At 45.0% G+C, this 23867-nt stretch overlaps 1 protein-coding gene across 1 annotated transcript in view; it reads left to right on the top strand.

The window, feature by feature from the left end:
* Positions 1-23867, top strand: part of MRTFB (myocardin related transcription factor B) — a 186070-nt gene that overhangs the window by 67361 nt on the left and 94842 nt on the right. The window contains exon 2 of the mRNA XM_065411773.1: positions 5999-6196. Coding sequence (XP_065267845.1) covers positions 6043-6196 — 154 coding nt within the window. The 5' untranslated portion in view covers positions 5999-6042. The remainder of the gene's footprint in view (positions 1-5998; positions 6197-23867) is intronic.

The raw sequence follows: 23867 nt of genomic DNA on the forward strand, positions 1-23867 counted from the left end.
CATAAGAGAGAGAGCTACTGGGGATTCATTTGCTAACTCTTATACAGTGTTTTGAGGATGTGAAATGTTATATCACTTCTAATAATTGATTTTTTTCTCCTGTTTTTGTTCTTAAGAAGAGGAGTTAGGTTTTTTGGAGAATGTTGCCCAAATTAAAAGTATCACACACTCCAGGCTATCAGAGTGGAGTTAACTCACCTTTATTTAACATAGACTGCTTACAAAGGAGAATCAGTTTTAAGTATTTTAAGTCGGTGTACTCACTTAAATACGATCCATTACAACTTGCATAGGAATTTTAGGCTCCCATGCTCTGTGATATTACCAGCTAGCATTGCACAATGTATCTGTGAAGCTGGGGATGGAGAATATGCACTGATGCTCAAAAAAGTTAGTGATTTTTTTAATGCCCTATAACATTATTACCCATCCGTTTTTTCTGAACTTGAACTTCTCACTGAGAACTATGCACAGATCGAGTTTCAATGTTCTTCTGGTTTTGAGTTCTATGTGTGGAAAAGAGTATAGCAACAGTGTATTAAAATGGCATAAGTCTGTATTTTCTCACCTTTTCAGAACTCAAGAAAGGCTAAAGGGATTTTGCTCAACTTTAAATATATATATTTAGAGAGAGAGTCCAAAAGTGACAGTTTTAGAAAGTTAAGAGTGAGTGAAAATGAGGGGGTATAATGGAAACTGGTTTTGGAATTTTAACAATAGCAGTGGTTACCATTTGACTATTATTCAAAGTAGTACTGTGGGGGAAGATTTCAGTTCATGAGCTTTCCAAGCATCATTCCAAATATAAGGAGCATCCTCTAAAGATGTGCTGGAAAGAGAAAAAGTCCTGTTTTACTTATTTATTATTTAAAACAGCATGAGGGGTTTTGGTTTAAAACTATTTTTTACTTCATATTCTTTTACATTGGAAATTCTATTGTCTCTTCTGGAACGTTCTATGCTGGAATAAGAAATTGTGATATAGCAAGAAACTAAAAGCTGAGCAATTGAGAGAGAAAGGGATTTTTAGTCAGCCTATTTAAAACTTTTTTTTTGTTAATGCCTACTTAACTCCACTGTGTAATGAGCACTTGGCTGAAAGGTTGTCTTGATAAAAGTTTAATTGTGCTACTCCTTCAATAAAGATAAATAAAGTAAGAGCTCACAGTAAACATCTGAGCCCTACCCCTCTCCCCCCCTCCCCCCGGTCACCCAGCTCCCCACCCTCCAAGAATTCCTCCAGCAAATCCAGGGAAGAATCAGAGTGGATATGCTTATAGTTTCTAAGGCTTTGTCTACACTAAAAAGTTAGACCGATGTAAGTTGCCTTGCAATGACATATTTGTGCATGAGTCTACACTTAAATTTGTTTCCAGCTGATGTAAGTGCCTTGTTACAGTGATGCAGTAAAACCACCTCCTTGAACAATATAGAGCCATGGTTGACCTACTGAGGTTGACACAGTGAGAGTAGATGCTCTGTGACCTGTGTTGACCCCAACAGTCCTCCAGTAGCTGTCCCACAATGCCCCATTCTGTATGACAGTGACAGCTCTGGTCACAGGTGGCAACTCCACTGCTTGGGGGTCACAGAGACCAGAAGCCACGCACACCACCTTTAAAACCCGGTGTGTTTTTGAAATTTCTTGTCCTTGGTTGCCCACCTTAGTGAGCACACCTAGGAGCTCTCCCTTGTCTGCAACTGCTCAGCCAACCATGCCAACTCCACACACTAGACGTGTTCCTACATGGAGTAGGCAGGAGGCATTGGGTCTCCTGGTTCTGTGAGGAAGAGAGGCTGTGCAAGCACCACTATGGACCAGCCATAGAAATGTGGAGATCTATGACTCGATTGCACAGGGGATGCAGGCAAAGGGGTATGACTGGGATCAGCAGCAGGTGCCTTGTGAAATGAAGGAACTTTGCCAGGCATACCACAAGGCCAGGGAGCTAACAATAGATCTGGTGCTGAGCTGCAGACCTGCCACTTTTACAATGAGCTGTATGCCATACTTGACGGTGACCTCACCAGCACCCTGCATACCACTGTGGATATCTCTGAGGAGACAGAGTCCCTGGCTGTGAACTGTGAGGAAAAAGGAGGGGGTTCCAGCCATCCAATGAGGCAGGACCCATTTGAGACTCCCCACCTAGCCATTTCCACTATGCAAGCGTGGCTGAGCCTGATGGAGGGGAAGGAAACTCAGGTAAGTGTGTGCATGCATTTTTAAAGAGTGTGCCCAGCCCACCCCCAAGTTAACAAAACAGAGTTATCAACTTTTCATTGTTTTACTCATACAAGAAGAGATAGATGTAGAACAAACAGAGATAGAGTTGGCATCTGCTTTTCATTCTCCTGTTGGGTTGAGGGGGCATGCGGAACACTTGGTTTATGTACTTAGAGATGTCCATTTTGTTCTTCTGAAACATCTTGGTGAAGCTTTCATGGAGATACTCTGCAATCCTCTCCCAAAAGTTTCTGTGAATGGCTGCCTTATTTCTTCCTCCACGGTAGGACCCTTTTTACACCGCTCTGCAATGAGTTCAACTGGAACCGTTGCAGTAAACAGTATATGAGCAGTATATGAGCCTGGGTGGCTTAGTATATGAGCCAGGGTGGCTTAGTGATGCCAGTAGCAGCTGTGTTCTCTGTGTCTTTGTGACCCTCAGGAGTAAGGTATCAGCTAAAACCACCATCACCTGTAGAAAATAGTGCCAGTATTCAATGCCATTGCCCTATACTCATACCCATGGAATAAGGGCTGAAATGTTATAGCTTCATGCAACAGAACAGCCTTCCCTCCATTGCCCCTGGCAGGCCATACTCACTATGGCATGGTACTCCAAAGCTGTAGTGTCAATAAGTATTTCTTATTAAAAGTGTTTATGGGAATAAGGGAAGGAAGTTTTGAAACTTATTTTCCCCTTTCCGTGATGACTGTAAATCCAATTGCACATCTGTCTGTTTTTATCATCAGCGTCTGAATGGCAGCCTTGAGAGGTGCCCACCTTCTACACCCACAGAATGCCTGACCTGATGAGGAGGAGTTGGAAGAGGACTAGGGAAGATGTGTTCTCTGGGATCCTGCAAGCCAGTGGTACACTGGACCATGAGCAGAGGGCTTGGATGGCCAGTATGACCAACAGCATGGAGAAGTAAAGTGAGGACAGGAGAAAGGAGAAGGAGATGCACCAGGACATAATGGGTCTTCTCAGGCAGCAAACCCAAATGCTGCAGACCCTGGTTGACCTATAGGTCCAAAAATCCCAGACTCCCCACCTTTGCAGTCTTTGGAAAACTCCATGGTTGCTGTTCCCTACACACCCCAACATACAATGTGGCATTACAGGCCACATCCTTATCCCTATCACTCCATGGCAAGGGACAGCAGGGGAAATCACATATTCTCATACACTGACCTGTGAGAACCACAGCTGATGCATGGGTAGTAACAATGGACTACATTTGTGCACACAAATGGACCAAAATATTTACTCCCTTTCCAATTTTAAAGTTCCACTCTGTTAATTTATGTTAAAAATGTGTATTACATTGCCTGTATTTTTTGCACATTGTTTTCTACACTGTTTTTCCCACTCTGTAAAGTTCTATTTTTGGAGAATCAAATTATTGTTATTAGTTCACAATAAATATTGCAGAATGCATAGCAGTACTCAAAGCAAACAATACTTGTAAATGTACAGCAAGCATCACATAATTCTTAGGTTCGGGAAAATACTCAGTCATATTTATAAATGTACAGCAAGCAGTACACTGTTCCAATCAGCACCCAAATCTCCAGGCCCAGAGAACAGTCCAGCACAGAACGCTACTTTGGTTGACTGGCAGTTTTTCCCTTTTGCCTCACAGCTATTATTCAGGACACAACAGGCAGCTATAACTATGGGGATATTTTTTTCACCAAGATTCAGTCTAGTGAGTAAACACCACAGTCTCCCTTCAGTCTACCAAAAGCCCATTCAACAGTCATTCTGCACCTGCTGTTCCGGTAGTTGAATTTTTCCTTGATATTGTCAAGGTGGCCACTGCATGGCTTCATGAGCCCCGGGAGCAAGGGCTGGGTCACCAGAATCACTATTGGCATTTCAATATCAGCCATGGTAATTAGCAATCGGGAAAGAATGTTCCTGCTTGCAGATTGCTGAACAGTCCTGCGTTCTTAAAGTGAGCATCAGGCACTTTCCTGACCAGCTGACACTGATATCAGTGAAACGTCCCCAGTGATCCACCAACGTTTGCATAGCCATAGAAAAGTAGCCCTTTCTGTTGATGTACTCTGTAGCAAGGTGAACTGGTGTCAAAATAGGGATATGCATGCCGTCCATTGCCCAGCCCCACTTTGGGAACCCCATTGCTGCAAATCCATCCACTATGTCCAGCATATTGCTGAGAATGACAATCCTGCATAGCAGGAGATGATTAATGGCCCTACAAGTTTGCATGACAACGGCAGCCACTGTGGATTTTCCAACTCCAAAATGATCTCGGCACTCATTTCTCCACTGTTAATGCAGCTCTCATTCTGGTGTCCCTGTGCTAGGGAGCTGGGATGCGCTCAGCACACAGATCCAGTAATGTGGCCTTTTTCATCTGAAAGTTCTCCAGCCTCTGCTTGTTGTCTTAAACCTGCATTACGATGTAATCTCACCAGTCAGTGCTAGGTTCTTTGGCCCAGAAGTGATGCTGCACGGACTGTAGCTGCTCCATACATGCCAACAACCTTGAATTATTTTTCCCTGTATACCTTAGAAAACAGTCCTTGAAGAAATCATCATGTCCCCCATCGTTATAGTACTTATACATTTGCAAATATAGGAAAATTGTGCATCCTGTATTTGCAAAGTTCATGAGAATAGTGCAGAGCTCTGCAGGCTGCATGCTTCTATCAGAAATGGCAGACACCAAAAAGTGCTGTTGGGGTTTGTGCGATTTTTTTTTTAAAAAGGCAAAAAATTATGGGATATGAATGGCATTATAAGATGGAGAATATTGCATGCTGAGAAGCTGACTCCTAGCTCCCAGAGATCCCATGGCAAGTCATTTCTATCCCTCAACACACTGAAAATTTCCCAAAAGGCGTTGTGCCAGATGATGGCACACTGGGATACCGACTCTGGTGTACCGCACTTTGCATTGACACAAGCACTCCTGGTGAGTATGGGCAGCGCTGACACAAGTGTGCATGCACCTGAGCAATTTACAAACTTTGGTGGCTTACGCTGATGTAATTTGTGTTGACCAAAGTTTGTAATGCAGACATGGTCCAAGTCAAATAAGAAGCAGGAAAACAAATTCTGCTTTTTATACATCATAAAGCAGCAAAAAAAAAAAAAAAAAAAAAAAAAAGTGGGGGGGACTTTTAAACTTTAAATGACTTTTTAAAAAATCCTTTGAATGTCTCCTTTATAAAAGTCAAAGCATAAGTGACAATGTGGTAAATCTTTATAGCTACAAAATCTGTGGGGTATGTAAAAAGCGATATCTTAGACTAGGGATTCTCAACCTCTTTCAAAGTATGGACCATGACTTCAATATGGAGTGTTGCGTGGACTTCTTTTCAATTGCGAAACATTCCTGTAGCAACTACAGAAATTGTTCATGTGGAAAAGTAATGTTAGGAAAGTATTTTATATATATTTTAGCTTTTTTAAATTTAGCAGCTGAAATCAGGAGGCAGACCATCACCATGTCACCTATCACTTTCACAGGCCACCAGCAAGTGTTCCACAGACAATCACTAGTCCAGGGACCATGAATTGAGAACCATTGTCTTAGAGCTTTGTATTAAGGAACTCTTCACCATTGTTTTTATTTATTTGGTATCAAGAAGGTTTTATGATGGAGATCTTCAGATTTGTCTTTTGTGATAAAATATTTGAAGCCTCATAGCATCTTAAGCATTAAATAATTGTTCTGACTACTGCATTTGCATATAATTGCATGATGTCTTTATATTTTTCCCTTTTTTTCTTACCAGATTCATCAACGTGCTGTAATTAAGAGGCCAGTTGCCTGGACACAATGGACCACTTAGGGACAGCAGACACTGAGGATGATTCAGGATCATTAACAAATCTTGCTCCTAGTCCTCATAGTGAAGCAGTTGCTCATGAATTTCAGGAACTCTCATTGCAGCCTAGTCAGTATTTACCTCCCCTCACTGAACGAAAGAATGGTGAGTACAAAACAGGTTAGAGGCAGAGCCTCCCTGCTCTGTCATAAAGAAAAGTGTATTTTTATAAGTAATAATGTTTTTAATTACTTACTTTCCTCAAGTGAAATATTTGTTAATCCTCTCCATTTATGTGTCCAACAACCATATTAAAGTATGAATGTTATTTTTATTTGTTGTGAAATGTGTCTTGAACAACTTCATTTACCATTGCAAATGGCCTAACTTTAAACACCCAATCTTGAAAATGTTGGCCAATGCAAATAAAAGGTGGCTCTTTGTTTACATGAATGAAAGATATAATCCTCAGCAAATACAAAGAGAAAGTATGAGTTAATCAAATGTATGTTTCCTTCCCCTGGGACATAGTTACATTACCAAACAACTGAAGATCGTTATTTCAAATAGTTATTTTTTGTTGAAAAATTAGAGGTATTTAAACTTGAGGTTTTAAAGTAAAAGGATTATTTCACAGACTAGTTTAAGGATGAACGTTGTAGGGAAAATGAGGTTTACATTTTAGGAATGTTTCCAGTATCTTTCCTCATTGTTTATGTTGGCACGGCAGCTTAGTAGAAATGTGTTTCCACTGCTACAGTAAGCATAGGAAGAATTAGGTTTGAATCAAGATGTACGTTAGTGTTCACTATGAAATGGAGTCATAATTATTTTAAAGCATGTTGGACCTCACAAATATGTTGCTCATCACCTTTTTCTACTTGGCAAATTTGTCTTAAATACTTGTTTTTCAACACCTATTGGGAATATTCAGTTTCCAAATTGGAATATTAAATTGGATTAAGTTATGTAAGTTGTATAACATTGGAGGAAGGATACAGGTTTAATCAAGGAAAAGTTAGGTAGTGAGAAACTTCCACCACTTATTTTTTCCATAGCAAACTTAGCTTAGCTTATGTTCAGCTGGGAAGAAATCTTCCCCTGCCCTGTTGTAAATCTGTGCATCGCTCTCTCGTCCACAAGTGTGCAGATTTTAAACATATATCAGCTATTTAACATACTATTGATCCATAACTAAAACAGTTCATGAACAGTTTAATGTAACTGCAATTCAGTTCTCTTGTTTCAGGGGTCTAAAACTTTGGCTCTAGATCACTTAAACTTCAGAAAGAAACATATAATTTTGAGATGTTAATCCTCACTACGTACTATCTGGGACTTGGTTTGTACTGAAGTCCTTTTATAAATTTATCTGCAGCGAGACTGGTAGTTCATAACTAAGGCTACTTTTTAGTCACAGGTATTTTTAGTAAAAGTATTGGACAGGTCACGGGCATTAAACAAAAATTCACGGCCCATGACCTGTCCGTGACTTTTACTATAAACCCCTGACTAAAACTTGGGGTGGGGGGGTGACTTGGGGAGGGGCAGCCCTGGGGACACCGTGGGTGCTGGGGGGGGTGACCCAGGAAGCGCTGCGGGTTCTTGCGGAGGTGTGGCCCAGGGGGACACCGTGGGTGCTCGGGGGGGGGGGGGGGGGGAGGGTGCAGCCCGGGGAGGGCACTGCGGGTGCTGGGAGGGGGGTTGGCAGGGCTGGGGCAAGTTTCCTACCTGGCTCCTGGGAAGTGGCGACCTCTAGCTCTTAGCTCCACGTGCTGCCAATGGGAGCTGTGGGGGCGGTGCCTGTGGGCAGAGGCAGCACGTGGAGCTAGGAGCTAAGGGAGGGGAGTTCCTGTTGCCCTTCCAGTGCTTACCTGTCCCCCCAGGTAAGCACTGCCCCACACTCCAATCCCCAGCCCCGAGCGCCCCCCCCCCCCCGACCCAAACTCCTGCTGCTGAGGAGCGGTGGAGCCCTAGACTACGGTAGCAGCAGCCAGGGTGACTGGCCCAGGACTGCCTGAGCTGCTCAGGCAGCTCCTGGGCCAGCCACACCGGGCTGCTGCAGAAGTCATGGAGGTCATGGAAAGTCATGGAATCCGTGACCTCCATGACAAACACAGAGCTTTATTCATAACTATACATCTTAAGCACCTATGCAATACAGCTTGAGAGTTACCATCACTTTCTTGGTACCAGCTATAATGAAATCTGTTTAACAAGCCTTGAAAAATTCCTATAAAAACAAATTATCCCAACAGAAAAAAGTAGCCTTATGAAATGGCTTACCTTAATAATAATGAGATTCTTGTATCTGTATGTGCTTGCCTCCCACCCCCCAAAACATTCATTTCTTGTCTTCCCCATATCTCTGAACAGTCTGATCTTTATTACCTTGTGGCTGTCTACTTAGCTCTTTTTCTGATCCACAGGATATTATTGAGGCCAAGAGTTCAACAAGATTCAAAGAGGGATTAGACATTTTTATTGGTAACAAGAATCCACATTTATAATAGTAATTGCTAAAAAGATTTGGAAGGAATATAAAACCTCATGCTTCAGGGTTAAAGCCAATCTCTAACTATTAAGAGTTAAGATTAGACTTTCACTGGGGCAGATTATCACACATCTGCTTAGTGCAGGATTTCTTGTACTGTCTTCTGAAGCATCTGCTGCTGGCCACTGTCAGAAGCAGGATATTATACTAGATCAGGGGTGGGCAAAGTTTTTGGCTCAAGGGCCACATTGGGGTTTCAAAACTGTACGGAGGGCCGGGTAGGGAAAGCTGTGCCTCCCCAAAAAGCCTGGCCCCTGCCCCCTATCTGCCCTCTCCCACGTCCTGCCCCCTGACTGCCCCCGTCAGAACCCCCGACCCATCCAACCCCCCCCTGCTCCTTGTCCCCTGACCGCTCCCTCCCAGGACCCCCGCCCCTAACCGCCCTCCCCCCGGGACACCACCCCCATCCAACTCCCCCTGCTCCCTGTCCCCCGACTACCCCGACCCCTATCCACACCCCTTCCCCCTGACAGGCCCCCTAGAACCCCACCCCCTATCCAACTCCCCTGCTCCTTGTCCCCTGACTGCCCTGCCCCCTATCCACACCCCCGCCCCCTGACAGGCCCCCCAGGACTCCCACGCCTATCCAACCCCTCATGTTCCCCATCCCCTGACCACCACCACCCCAAGAACCTCCGCCCCATCCAACTGCCCCCTGCTCCCTGTCCCCTGACTGCCCCCCAGAACCCCCTGCTCCATGCCCCCTTACCATGCTGGAGCCAGGCACGCTGCTGCGCTGCTTGGCAGAAGCGGCGGGCCAGAGCACTGGCGGCGCAGCAAGGTGAGGCTGCAGGGGAGGGGGGAAAGCAGGGGAGGGGCCGGGGACTAGCCTCCCCGGCCGAGAGCTCAGGGGCTGGGCAGGACAGTCCTGCGGGCTGAATGTGGCCCGTGGGCCGTAGTTTGCCCACCTCTGTACTAGATATACCATATGTGTGACTGAGTGTAGTATTTTCTAGGTTCCTATGAGTCTGCTGTCTTGTCAGTTAGGCAGACAGCACTGCGCTGGTTCAATCTTATTTTGCATTTGGAAGGTTGTTTTTATAATCATGAGTGCTAGAAACGTGAAAACCTTTTTTTAAAAAGAAAGTGTAATTTTTAAAAAAGTTGACAGCATTCACTCAAGAAAGATTCCTCTTCAACACGAATGAGTGTTTTTTTCCAGCCTGTCTTCAAGTTACATTTTATGCATGTTTTTCATTGTGCCTCTGAAAGAACTTCCTGATTTTGTTCCTTGTGCGGACTGAAGTGGATTACTGTGCATGTTGAGCCTTGATATACAGTAACTCCTCACTTAAAGTCGTCCTGGTTAACATTGTTTCATTATTAGGTTGCTGATCTATTAGAGAACATACTTGTTTAAAGTCGTGCAATGTTCCATTATAAGGTTGTTTGGCTTGCCCTGCTCTACCCGCCTGGGGCTCCTGCCGGGAAGCGGGGTCAGGATGCGGGGGCTTGCCCCATTGCTTCAGCCCCTGTGTCCCAACCCTGCTCTCCGGCAAGAGTGCTGGGCGGGCGGAGCCGGGCAAACCCCCACACCCCAACTCTGGCAGGAGGGCTGGGCGGAGCGGGACAAGCCCCTACGACCCGACCCTGCCTCAACTAAGCTTCACAATCATCATTGGTGAGTACAATATTAAATTGTTTGTTTAAAATTATGCACTATAAGTTTTAAATATTTATATAATGTGTTTTGTATGGTGAAAAAAATTCCCTGGAACCTAACCCCCCCCCCATTTACATTATGGGGAAATTGGATTCGCTTAACATCGTTTCGCTTAAAGTAGCATTTTTCAGGAACATAACTACAATGTTAAGCGAGGAGTTACTAGTACTGAGCTTTTAATTTTATGAAGGGTAGCCATCAATATATGTATCCACAAAAACAAAATTAAGCTCCTAAATGTGTCTGTTGACCATGTTTACTATTGTTTCACTGTATACATCTATCCTGTTTGCTGTATTTTCTTTCTTCAGTTACTTTTTGTGAAAAAGCAGCTCACTTGTAATCCAACCAATAAAACCTAGGTACCTTGTGCTTTAGAAACTGAATTGTGTAAGTTAACTTTTTAGTTCTTCATTTTTAGTTCTTCCTTTTCAATGGACCATTGCTTTGGTGAGTGTGCTTCTGATGACTTAACAGAACTCCTGCAGCAGCTGTTTCAAGCCTGTTTGGTGTTGTGTCACAGAGGTGATGGGCACTTTCTCTTATTCCTTTGAGCAGTGCAAGTGCTGTTTTTGTAGAGTGAGAGCTAATATACAGTCAGCTTTCATCTTGACTTCAAAGATAGTTTCTTGCTTGTTTGTTTTCCTAGAGAGAGGTACAGTAAGGTGCCTTGATGGTGAAGTTGGGTGTGGGGAGGAGAATAGGGAATAAAATGGTACAGAAAAAGGCAACAAAAGGGAAGGTAATTATGAAAAACAGTGATTCTTCTTCAAATAGTGTCCTTATTGGTGCTTCACTGTGTGTCTGCATCCCTGCACTGCCGATGGGAGAAATTTGGTAGCAGTGTCCGTTCAGCCTACACATGTGCTAGCCCATGTTCTGCCATGAGGCTAACCAGCATGGGTGGGCGAACCCTCATCAGTTCCTTCTCAACCGCCCCTGACAGAGACGGAGCTTTAACTGTCCATTCACGGATTGTAAACTTGTTTAGAAATGCTCATCTTTAGCTTCCTTCTGAAGCTCTTTTCCTTCTTTTCTTCATTTACATTTTTATTTGGCCATTGCCTAAAGAAAAAGAAAAGACTTTATTCTTTCATCAACACCTGGTTGTGGGGGGACCCCTCTGGACAGGGTGTACATGGCTCCCTGGGCTCCAAGAAGTGTCTCTGTTGCAAGGAATCTATCCCAGTGACTGACGGACACTCTGTGTGCACCCACTGTCTGGAAGAGAAACACATCCCACAGAAGTGTGGTTTGTGTCAGCTACTGACAGGTGAAAGTAAGCCGGTACGGGAGGACCGGTAAGAAAAGGAGACTGGCTGAGGGAGGGAGAAGCCTGCCTCCTGCGTAAGAAAGGTTTAAACTCAGCTGTTCCCTGCGCCCCCGGGGTTAGGAGCTGTTTCTGGCATGCTTGTTAATTTCACTCACAGTTGCTGGGGGGAAGGGGAGGGGAACGGTGTGTGTGACCACGGCAGGGGCAGTTCTTTTCTGTCCCCGGGATGAGGGGATCTCCTATACACAGAAAATACAATCAAAATCAGGAACCATTTCCAAGTTCAAATCTATCCCATTCCCTCCCCAGCAGAGGATCATGGTTGTGATGTCCAAACTGCTTGCAGATCCTCTTTGAAATGTTACTGTTTAAAAAAACAACAACACAAAAAACATGGAGAACATGGTGGGAAGATGTGTCATGATGATCAGGGTTTATTTTGGGCAAAGCAATTTTGCTAAAGCAACTAAAGATTCACAGGGAAAGCAAATAGTCCCCATAGACAAAACCACAAAGGGATTGGAGGGGAAAACTGGATATTCAGGGAAATCATTGTGCCTCCTTTGAAAGAAATAGTAGTTTTCATTCCACCCTCTTTATATATTGATTTAAACACCTGAAATGTCCTTAGGACATAGGGCGCAATCTCAGATCTCTTTTTGTTTTGTCCTGCCTGCAGAGTGCAGAGGCTGAAATTGACAAAATTTTCTCTAAATATCTTGTATATTTCATGAAAGCTATTCCAGTTGTCCTTCATTCACCCCAGCCCTGCCTTCCCCTACTACTAGCCACCCATTGGTGTGTCCCCTGCACTCTTTTATGTGCCTGGAAGGGAGATTAAAAAATCCTTGATATCTGACTTGCTAGGAAATAGGGAGGATCTAGGGAAAGTGGGGCACTGGTGGGCACGGTGCAACGCAGTCCCTTGCCCCCCTGGCTCCCTCCCTGGCTGGCTGGCTATGTTTTTTGCCTTGGTTACTTACTCCTTGGCAGACCCAGCCCAGCAGCATCTGCTGGCTCTCTGCAGGCAGCAGCAGCCCACAGGGGCCGGTTGCTGGGGTCGCTGCGGGTCGGCGGCAGGGTGTAGCTGCATTGTTTGTGACACATTCATACACATACACATACATACTGTATGTATTACTATCCCGTGGGGAGGGCGCCGGTGCCCTTTTGAGGGGTGGGGGGACAGGGGAGACAGTATTTCTGCTGCTCACACCTCAGGAACTTCTGTAAGAGGCAAGGTCTGGCTGAGCACTGCCAGCGCATCTGTGGGCACCCAGCTTTTGGGTTGCTGCTTAATGGTGTCCCCAGGAAAACTTCCAGCCTCAGCAGCTGCTGTTCTCTCTTCCAGGCTGTGGAAGGGAGCCTCCCGGGAGACAGGGGAGGAGACGGAGGTCTGGGGAGCATGTGGCAGCAACAACACAAGCAATAGGGGGTGGCAGGTGGGGGCTGCAGCTCCAACGGGAACCACTACCCAGAGCAAAGCCGCCCCAGCCCCCGGCTCAGTCCTGGCACGTGGAAGGTGTGAGTGGGCCAGCCCAGCGGGGGCAAGAAAGGGGCATCCATGGGAAGGACTGGATGGAGCAAAGCATCCTTATAGCAACTCCCACATTGGGCCATACAGCTGCTCTCGCTGCTCTCCCTGTTGTCGTGCCATGCCTCGAGGTGAATGTGCTGCACGTCGGCCCTTTCCAAGCCACAATTTCACATATGGCATGGGATTCCACTGAGTATAAGGAGGTCCCACACATGAAATGAATAGCAAGTCTGCCACATGACGAGTGGTAAGTGCAGTCCGTTTCACTGTAATGATGTTGTTCATCGCACTGAATCCCCTTTCGCAGTCAGCATTGCTTGCAGCAAGGGTGTCCACTGCAAGGACGAGTTTTTTAAGTTTACCAGGAATGTTTTTTCCTCCAAAAGCCTTGAATTCAACAAATCCCTCAGCTGATCAGCCAATGCTCTTATTTCCTTTTCTCCGAAATCGGGATTCTCTGGATTCTCTTGCCATTTTTCGGGATTCAAAACTAACAAATTGTTAATTAAGTTCTTATAATTGGAAGACCTTTCTTCACGTGTGCTTTGATTGGCTTTCTTTGAGGCAGTTGTAAATAGCAAGCCTGCGCGATTACCATGTGGGGGTACCGTATGGCACTCAAAAGCTAACTTTGGAACATCCACATGAATGTCTTCCTGGGAAAACAAAATCTTCTTGTCTTGCTTCACAGATCTAAATCTACTCTGATCCAGGTATATTCTAAATGTATATGTACAGTATGGATGGATCTCTCAAAAAAGATAGCTCTTCAGTGTAGGAGTTGGACCAACAAACAGCCCCCTGGGGAAGGACGGATTCCATTAAGCAACACACATTAAGCAGAAGTTCCTGAGGTGTGTTAGCCCAGAAACACTTGTCTCCCCCCCCCACCCCTTAAAAGGGCACTGGCACCTTCCCCACAGGACAGTAATACATACAGTATGTATGTGTATGAATGTGTGTGTCACAAACAATGCAGCTGCAGCCTGCTGCCGACTGCCCCGACCCCAGCAACCGGCCCCTACTATTGTATTATAGTAGTATTGGAGATCCCCTCATCCAGGGGGCAGAAAAGAACTGCCCCTGCCATGGTCACACACACCTTCCCCCCGCCCCCACCCCCCAACAACTGGGAGTGAAATTAACAAGGATGCCAGAAACGGCTCCTAACCCCAGGGGCTGAACTGCCCAGGGAACAGCTGAGTTTAACTATTCTTATACAGGCAGCAGCAGCAGGCATCTCTCAGCCAGTCTCCCTGCTCACTGCAAGCTAGAGCCTAGAGGAGATCCCCTGCTGAGTGGGGGGTGGGGGAGGAACGCAGAGCCTTACTGTCTGCAGCCTGGCTGGAGGAGATGGGGGGAGACAAGAAACCAAGGTGACAGTGAGTTTTCCCCTTCCACCTGCTTTTATTAGCTCTGGATTTAAGCTGTGCAGCCAAATGCTTGTATTTGTTGTGCATATTAGTATTAGAGATCCCCTCATCCCAGGGGCAGAAAAGAACTGCCCCTGCCATGGTCACACACACCCTTCCCCCCGCAACAACTGTGAGTGAAATTAACAAGGATGCCAGAAACAGGTCCTGACCCCGGGGGCTGCTCAGGGAACAGCTGAGTTTAAACTGTTCTTATGCAGGAGGCAGGCTTATCCCTCCCTCAGCCAGTCTCCCTGCTCCCTGCTGCAAGCTAGAGGGGAGCCCCTGCAGCCGCTGCTGAGTGCCAGGCAGGAGGAAAGCACGGCCTAGCATCGGCAGCCTGGCTGGAGGAGGAGGGAAGACATGGAGAAAAATGTGACAGTGAGTTTTCACTTTTTCAGGCTTATTCCAATATTAAAGTTTTATTACAGACAGTATTTTTAGTAGTAGTAGCAGCTTTATTTTCTATATCTATGTCATGCAATGGGAGGGATCCATGAAGGACGTAGGAGAGGTGGGTTGCTTGCTTGCGATTGGACCATATGGGTAAGAAATGTAAATTACTTTCACCCCTGCCCAAACCCCAGGGCTCCCAGCTGCCTCTGCAACTGGTAGCTCCGGGGGTGATTTAAAGGGCCCGGGGCTCCTAGCTTCAGACGGATCCCCAAGCCCTTTAAATCCTGATTTAAAAGCCCCGGGATTTAAAGGCCCCACCTCTTCCGGTAGAGGCCATGCCTCTTCCAGTTGAGGCCATGCCCTCTCCGCAGGACTCTGGAGTACCGTTAAGTCCTTTAAGTTACTTTCACCCCTGGCTACTGAAGCCCAGATCCAGAAAGGACAGAGAACTGAGGCTCAAACTCCTACTCATGGAGTCAGTCCTTCAACCACCCAAATTGCAGTGGGAGACCTCACCACAACCCTCTACTTCAAAGAGACCTGAGCCCAAGGAGACACCCACGATCCAGTCACATAAGGCCTCTAAGAAAAGGTTCGTGAGTCCCCATAGTGAGCCCCAATTGAGCTGAAAATGATCTCCAGCTCGATCAGTGTCATTGGTACCAATGGCACCAAAGCCCTCAAAATCTGGTACACAGGGCTTGCATGGTACTGTCCCGACAGAGCACGTTGGGTTGCTTAAGAACCCAGTTGGCACAGGCAAGGAACAATCAGTACCACCAAGGCAAGAGAAACAGAAAATCTGCTGCGGGGAAGGCTCTTGTGGCATGGATATCAGCACTGGTAACACCTGTGGCACACCAGGCACCAGTGGACCATACTATCGAGTCTGTATCACCAACTCCTTCGGTACAGGCATCTCGGCACTGACAACCAGCACCGATACTGATACCTTTGGCACTACCCAACTTCAGGTGTGTGATGGATCTTGTGGTGTGTGATGTACCGGACTTGTCTCTTCTCAGTACTGGGACCCTGGTACCGAGTTCACCCAGAGCCTTTGACTCGCTGATGACCTCTTGCCATGCACCACTCTTTTCATCTTCTGAATCAGAAAGTGAGCAAGAGGATGTGGTCTCCCACCACTCTTCTCACCTACCGTATGGTGCCCAATTTCACTATGGACCTCCATCATATCATCCTCCTGATCCACAGGCTCCCTGGTTTGGGCAGCCATGGTACCAACCACTGTGTCCTTTCCCACCCTAATGGGCCTACTGGGATCCCTGGCAGGCTCAAAGACAACAGGCTCCCCATTGTTCCAGTGTGGCCTAACAGCAACCAGAGACACCCTACTTCAGCAAGATCATATGGCAGACCCCCACACCTGTCCCACCAACATGCAAGCGGGCTGACAAAAAATATTACATGCAGGCGAAAGACACAGAGTTTCTCTTCTCCTACCTGCCTCCCAATTCAATCATAGTGGATGTGGTCAACTTAAAGAGCCATCAACACCAATTTAAATCCACCCTCTATGACTGGGACTGGAAGCACCTCGATCTTTTTGACAGGAAAATGTATTCCTCAACCACTCTCCAGTTCCGCGTTGTGAACTATCAAGCCTTAATGGAAAAATACAATTATCAGAATTATCTGAAACTGAACTCTTTTATTGAACAGCTTCCTGATATTTGCATAAGGAACAATTCAAGGCCGTAGTCAATGAAGGCCAGCTGGTTGCTAAGACATCCCTCCAGTCTGCACCTGATGCAGCTGACATGGCAGCACACTCCATTTCTACTGCCATCGTGATGAGATGAGCCTCTTGGCTTCACCTATCCGATTTCCCAAAGGAGGTTTGTACAACTGTGGAGGACCTTCCTTTTGAAGGGACAGAACTATTTTCGGAAAAGACTGATGCCTCCCTCCACATCTTTAATCCCTCGGGATCTACACACCTGGGTATAAGAGAATATATAGCCCTCAGCCACAATTCAAACCTTGGTCATTGCAATATCAATCTCAGAGGTCATTTGAACCTCAGAGGAAGGAAGTCCAGGTTCCCCAGATGGAAACAGTTGGGATCTCAACCCACTTCCTCTCAACCTTCCACCTCAAAGCGACAGTTTTGATGGGTTGGTCAAGGTGCCATAGACCATTCTCCTCAACATCACTTCACGCTGGAAAACCTCTTCCATTCCTTCAGAGTCCGTCTCACCCTTTTCTGCAACACCTGGAAATGGATAACCTCCGACAAATGGTCGGAGGTTATCCAAGATGGACATCCATTTTACAACCGCCCCCCCCCCCAAAATACGTTTCCCCATCTCTCTTCAAGGGCCCTTCTCATGAGAGCCTACTATGACAGGAGGTAAACCATCTCTTCAGCGTAGGAGCTATAGAGCCAGTGCCCACTGAGCTAAGAGGCAAGGGCTTCTACTCTCGCTTGTTCCTGATACCGAAGAAAAAGGGAGGTTGGAGACCCATACTGGACCTCAGAGCACTCAACAAATTTATCAAAGCTCAGAAGTTCAAGATGGTCATATTAGCGACATGAAGCTGGCATTTCTGATTGCCATCACCTCGGCGAGAAAAATAGGGAAGATAGCGGCTCTGCTGGCACATCCACCCCCCCCCCCAGTGTTCTTCTCTGACAAAGTCATACTTAGACCATATCTGAAGTTCACTTTCAAGGAGACTTCCACATTTCATATTAACCAACTTATTCAACTTCCAACCTTTTATTCCAAACCTCAACAGGATAATAGGGAAGCTATCTTCCATACGCTCGGCATGAGGAGAGTCTTGGCTTTCTATTTGGACAGGACAAGAGCTTTATCTCCAAGACTCTTCCTCTCCATTACAGATAGGTCAAAAGGTACAGCGATTTCAGCTCAAAGACTCTCCAAATGGATCTCGAACTGTATCAAACTCTGTTACTAAATGCATAATGTAACACCCCCATCTTCAATACATAGGCATTCTACAAGGTCAGTCTCCTCGTCCATCTTCTCCAAGGGTATCCCTATATCAGAAATCTGCAGAGCAGCTATCTGGGCATTTGCACATACTTTTGCAGAACACTATGCCATCCTCGGCAACTCTGCTGCAGACTCCAGATTTAGTGCCACAGTGCTATTGCCTATAACAGACTCGACTCCAAAGCCCCAGCCTCCAATGGAGGGTATGCTCAGAAGTCACCTGCAGTGGAGCACCTATAGGGACTTTACTTAAAGAGGAGGAAGTTACTCACCTTGTGCAGTAACAATCGTTCTTCAAGATGTGTGCCCCTGTGGGTGCTCCACAACCCATCCTCTTCCCCTCTACTTCAGAGTTCTTGTCAATGACTCTGCGGTAGAGAAGGAACTGAGGAGGGCTCATCTGTCCATGCTAGTTAGCCGCGTGGCAGAGCACAGGGCAGTGCATGCGCAGGCTGAACAGACACTGCTACCAAAATTCTCCAATCAGCAGCGCAGGGACACAGACACACCTACAGTGGAGCACCCACAGGGATACACATCTTGAAGAGCCACCCCCGTTGGCCCAGTTTGGGGTTGGTACACCCCATCACCCAGTCGTCGGGATTTCCTGTTAATTCAGGGAGTTGCAGCAAGGTGGGCTCTGTTCTCCTGGTGGGGCCGCGTAAACAAACAGTCTGTAGCCCCTGAGCCTCCGGGTTGGGACCGACAGCCACAACTGGAGTTCTGGCCCTTTGGACGGGGCAGAACAACAATCAGTCTGTAACCTCTGGGCGGGGCAAAACAAACAAGCAATCTATGGCCCCTAAGCCTCCTGGCTGGGGCAGGCAGTAGCAATTGGGGAATCGACCCCCTGTGCAGCGCAATACAGCAATAAGTCTGTGGCCCCTGGGCAGGGCAGAACAAACAGTCTATAGCCCCTAAACCTCTGGGCTGGGGTGTAGAGCAGACAGCAGCCATGCCTGGTGGCCTGTGGGGTGTGGTAGGGGAACCCGGCCCTGCCCTCTCCACCAGCTTCTGATCCAGGGCCCTATGAAGCAGGGGAACTCCCCTCTAGGGGTTCGGGCATCGGCTTCTACTACCTTCCCTGTGTCACTTCCTACCACAGGTTGCATCCTGGGCATCTCCTCAGCTGGCGGTGGCTTGGTTTCAGTCTCTGCAGTCAGCGAGTCAGTCATCTGCAATACAGTCTGGGTTCTCGGGCTCTACCGCCTGGACCATTGCCAGCGCCTCTACAGGAACTTGCAGTGCACGTCCTTCCTCCTCCGCAGCCAGCCCCGACTGAGCTGGGCTGCCTCCTTTTAACTGGCTCTTCCACCTGGAGCACGCACAGCATGGGGAAAGAGGGTGTCATCTCTTGGGCCCGCAGTGATTGGTCTGTTCCCCATTGGCCCAGTTCGGGGTTGGTACACCCCATCACACAGAGCATGACATTTTTCACAGCCTATGTGTAGACCAGGCCCAAGTCCTTCCATCTCTATAGAGTGTTTTATTTTTTTCGTTCCTCTGACCCAGCCTGTCAAAGACCCAGTACTTGTCATCCTTGTCTTATTAGAGAGACAAGGTCGGTGAGATAACATCTTTTATTGGACCAACTTCTGTTGGTGAAAGAGACAAGCTTTTGAGCCACACAGAGCTCTTCTTGAGATCTGAGAGAGGTACTCTGAGAGTCGCAGCTAAATGCAAAGAGGAACAGTTTGTTTAGCATAAGTAGTTATCTCCCATTCTAAGGGACCATTCAAGGTGGATTATCTTTATTGTCTGCCCATTAATGTCGAGAACATTTCCTGAAAATTTTGGAATTGTTCAGATGCAGCATTCAAAAATCATCACAGACATTAGAGACAGAGAAATTCCATCCACTTGAGCGTTAAACCTTGTTTCCTCAGCCAATGACTTAATTGTTGCAGCTTCCATAGTTCCTTTTTATGAGACCTCCTGTTCTATAAAACCTTCCAAAAGTTGGCTGATCTTGTGTATATTTTATTTCATAGTGAAAATAGTCAGGGTTACAGTGGTCTATCTGCTTTTTTATTTTGTTTGTTATAGTTGCTTCTTTAGAATGTGTTTAAAGCAGTTCTGAACACGCCTAAAGAGAAACAACCTATACATTTCTGCATTAATTTATAATTTCTTCATTGAGTAGATTATGGTAGACCATAAATATAAGGAGATTCTGTCAAATTCAATAAGCCAAAGAGATAATGTCTTCAAAGTAATGGCTTGAAAGGTGTGACTTTTTTCACAGGGAGAGGGTTCTTCCCCCCCCCCCCCCCCGCCCAAATTTCTATAACCTCTACTTACACAACTAACTTTTACTTAGGCCAGGAGTACATTGACTTGTCAATCCTTCAAGTTCAGAATAAAGTTTTATAGCAGAGAGACAGCTCTGCTATAGTTCAGGTTACAACGAGCTTTCTGTTTAAAGCTCAACTCTTCTAGGTGCTTTAAAATCTACACGGTTACTTGGTGTGCCTCCTGGGGACATGGGTTTCTGTTAATGATCCCAATTTGGGTCCATTTGACCAAAGGTTCCTGGGATACAGCTGCCCGGAGGGGAAAAAAGGCTTTTCTTAAAATTGATGGAGTCTGGCAGTCTATTTTTACTCACAGATGAAGATCAAACCAAGACTCAGATAGGTGCACCTGGGTCTCAGACACTCAATGATTACCCCCAACAGTGCATAGCTTTCCCCCCCTTCCCCCCCCCCCCCAGCATATTGGGGGAAATAAAATGAAAACTTTATTTGAAAAATATTTTGTTTGTCTATTTGGGGACACTAAGGCCCGGTCTACAATCAAGTCAACCCAGCTAAGTCATTCAGGGGTGTGAAAAATTGACACCCCGGGGCGACCTAGTTAAGCTGACCTAGCCTCCGGTGTAGACCGCACTAGGCCGACAGAAGAATTCTTCTGTCAACCCAGCTACTGTCTCTCGGGGAGGTGGATTATCTACGCCAATGGGAGAACCCCTCATTGGTATAGGTAGTGTCTATACTGAATTGCTAAAGCAATGCAGTAGCAGCACTGCAGCTGTGCCGCTGTAGCATTTCAAGTGTAGACTAGTTTTAAGGCTAATGAGCCTATTTGTGTTTGTGCCACCCAATGGATTGTACTGAGCATGTATGAACAAAGAAGTTAACGGGATTGTTAACCTTCAAAGATTCTTACTAACTGGATAGCACAAGGCACAGTGTAAAAAAGGAGGAAACCTAGTCTGTATGTTCTAATAAATAAACATGCAACAGATGACGACAGTCTATTATAGAAAACCTGGTGAAACTATCAAATTACAGACATTTTCAGTAGTCTCAGAGTCACTAAACTGAAAGTAATGAGATCTGTATAATACTAACAGATATTCTCCGTTCCAGTAATTTGTTCTATTAATTTGGACTTTGACTTTTTAATAAAAGACTGAAATCTGTGAAGTACATGTGTCATGATTACTACTATGAGGGTATTTGCGTTCTGTTGATATGCAGTGCAAAATGTTTTAATTCAATATGTTGAATGATTTTTTCAGTTTGTTTATATTTTAAAGTGACATTAGCCTATGGGGAAAATGTTTAAAAAATGAAATTTATATCTAAATCAAACTTTAAAAGTGTGGTTATGAATGCAAAACTATGTGTAAGGTTTTATAATTTATCCTTGAAAATTAAAATGAAAACATTCTACTGTAATCCTTGAAACAAAGTGTACTAGGATTTATAATCTTAAACCTAAATCCTAGTAGAAATGCAAAATGTTGCAATCAGTATTATTTTCTTTTCTTTTGTGTCTCTGAAGTTATTTTCAGTGTTTTGAAGAAACAGTGTCAGTAGGAAAACAAATGACTGCTAACATGTGAAATCCTCCTCCCCAAGCATTTGAATATTATGTACTAAGGGTTGAGAGAGTAAACTGAGTAGGTACTGATTTCCCATTAAGTCTGCCTTTGTCATTGGTACTGCCAGTTCCCACAATCCTAGCATTCCCAGAGTATCAGTCAGTGTCTACAAGGAACAATTTTCAAATATTAAAGCATGTGAAAAGCCACACAGGCCAAAACTCAGAGCTCTCTAGAGACTCTGACCTCTTAAAGGGAATATATTCTGACATTTTCACAGGCTACTTGAAGGAATTCCAGCAGGGTCATTCCATTTGGTAAACTTCTAAACAAACTCTCTGTCATTTTAATCTGATTTATAGATTTTTTTCTTTTATTATCTGCTTATTGTGAAAGATTAAGATGGAAGACGTGGTTTATAACTGACTCCGCTTAAGGCATCTAGTGTATATGAAAAAATCCTGTGCTAGAGGTTTTGGCATTTAAGTAATTACAGAAGATCTGAAAAGTATGCTTTCCTTCAGAGATCTCTTGATCATAATGTCTTATTTTGATTTTTGTTTCCAGAAATTCCAAATGGATAACTAAATGTTTAGCTGAAAATGAACGCTGTGTTAATACTTCAGTTCAACTTAGTTCCGTAAAAATGATCTTTGAAAGTGATATTGCTAGAAACAAGTCTTAACCACCTGTGTATAGTCATTTATTGATGCCTACCTTAGATTTGATATTACATTAAGGAATGTGCTTGGGATCTTTTGGACACATAAGCACAACTACTAATTTATGTTTAATACAGCATTGTTTGAGATTTTATTCCTATTTTTAAAATTACTAAACTGAACTCCATCATTTAACAGTGTCTTAAAAATCCTGTTGCTCCATCAGAACCCCTTTGGAAACCAATTGTGGCATAGGGGATAATTTAGTAGTTTGCTAGAGGGAAAGGATATTTGGGGTGTGTGGAGGAAAAAGAGATTTGCATTATATCAGCAAACTAAGTAAAATTGTTTTCTCAGATACATGTGATGATTCTCATTTCTTTTATATACAGTATATATCACATCACATGTATCTGAGAAAACAATTTTACTTAGTTTGCGGAGTGCTGACTCCCAGCCTCCCCCCCCCCCCCCCGCCACTCTAACCACTATCACCCATAATATGTGTGTGTGTATGTCCTTAATGAGCAAATTTTGCATGAATTTCATTGAGAGATTCTAGAGTGTTGGAAGAGCAGAGTATTTGAGATAAGCTGCAGACCTAAAAAAAGATAACAATATAAATACTTTAGAAGAGTGATTGACTGCAGTGGAGAATAATCTTAATTTTTGTTACTTTTTACTTACAAGTCATGAATAATATAGGCAACAGAATCTATCGCTCAACATAAGACTAACAAGGTGTGTGAGGTGATATCTTTTATTGGACCACGCACTCAGATACCACAGAATGTGCTCTGAGGAGAAAGTCTGGGATATACACCCGAACATTCTTAAAACCGCCTTTATGAAACAAGGACTCTCTACCAGAGAAGTAGATCTCATCATGAAACGGGCCATCCAAATACCTCTGAGAGAAGCTTCTTTAATACTGAAATAAACCCCCTTTGATGGCACACCCCTACTTGTCATCTGCCACTCCTTATTGGAAGCTATATGTGGTATCATTAAACAGTTACAACCTATTGTTGATGGGGAGTACATCCTGAAAGAAATCTTTCCTGAACCCCTTCTTCCGGACTCTCCATCCTCACCAAGTTCATCATCAGAAGCAAGCTCCCCACAAATCAGGACCCATCAACTCAAAGTGGCATCAGACCCTGCTAGAATAACATATGTAAAACTTGCACACATCTCTACTGCTGTGATTGTCTACAGCCCCCACTACATATTTCTCAAGATTCATGGGACCTACACATGTCTATCACAACATGTGGTATATCTCATCCTGTACACTAAATGCCCCAATAATAACTATGTGGGTGAAACCAGACAATCAGTATTCTCTTGAATGAACTCAAACAGAAAAATGATAAAAGGTGAAAACACCATATCACCTGGGCAGAGGGAACACTTTTGACAAAGTGATCACTCCATATCTGACCTCTGAGTCTCATCCTCAAAGGAAACCTGCACAACACCTTCAAAAGATCTAGAGACTATAAATCATGGACTGAATAGAGACA

This window comes from Emys orbicularis, chromosome 10, assembly GCF_028017835.1.
Source record: "Emys orbicularis isolate rEmyOrb1 chromosome 10, rEmyOrb1.hap1, whole genome shotgun sequence".
Taxonomy (NCBI): domain Eukaryota; kingdom Metazoa; phylum Chordata; order Testudines; family Emydidae; genus Emys; species Emys orbicularis.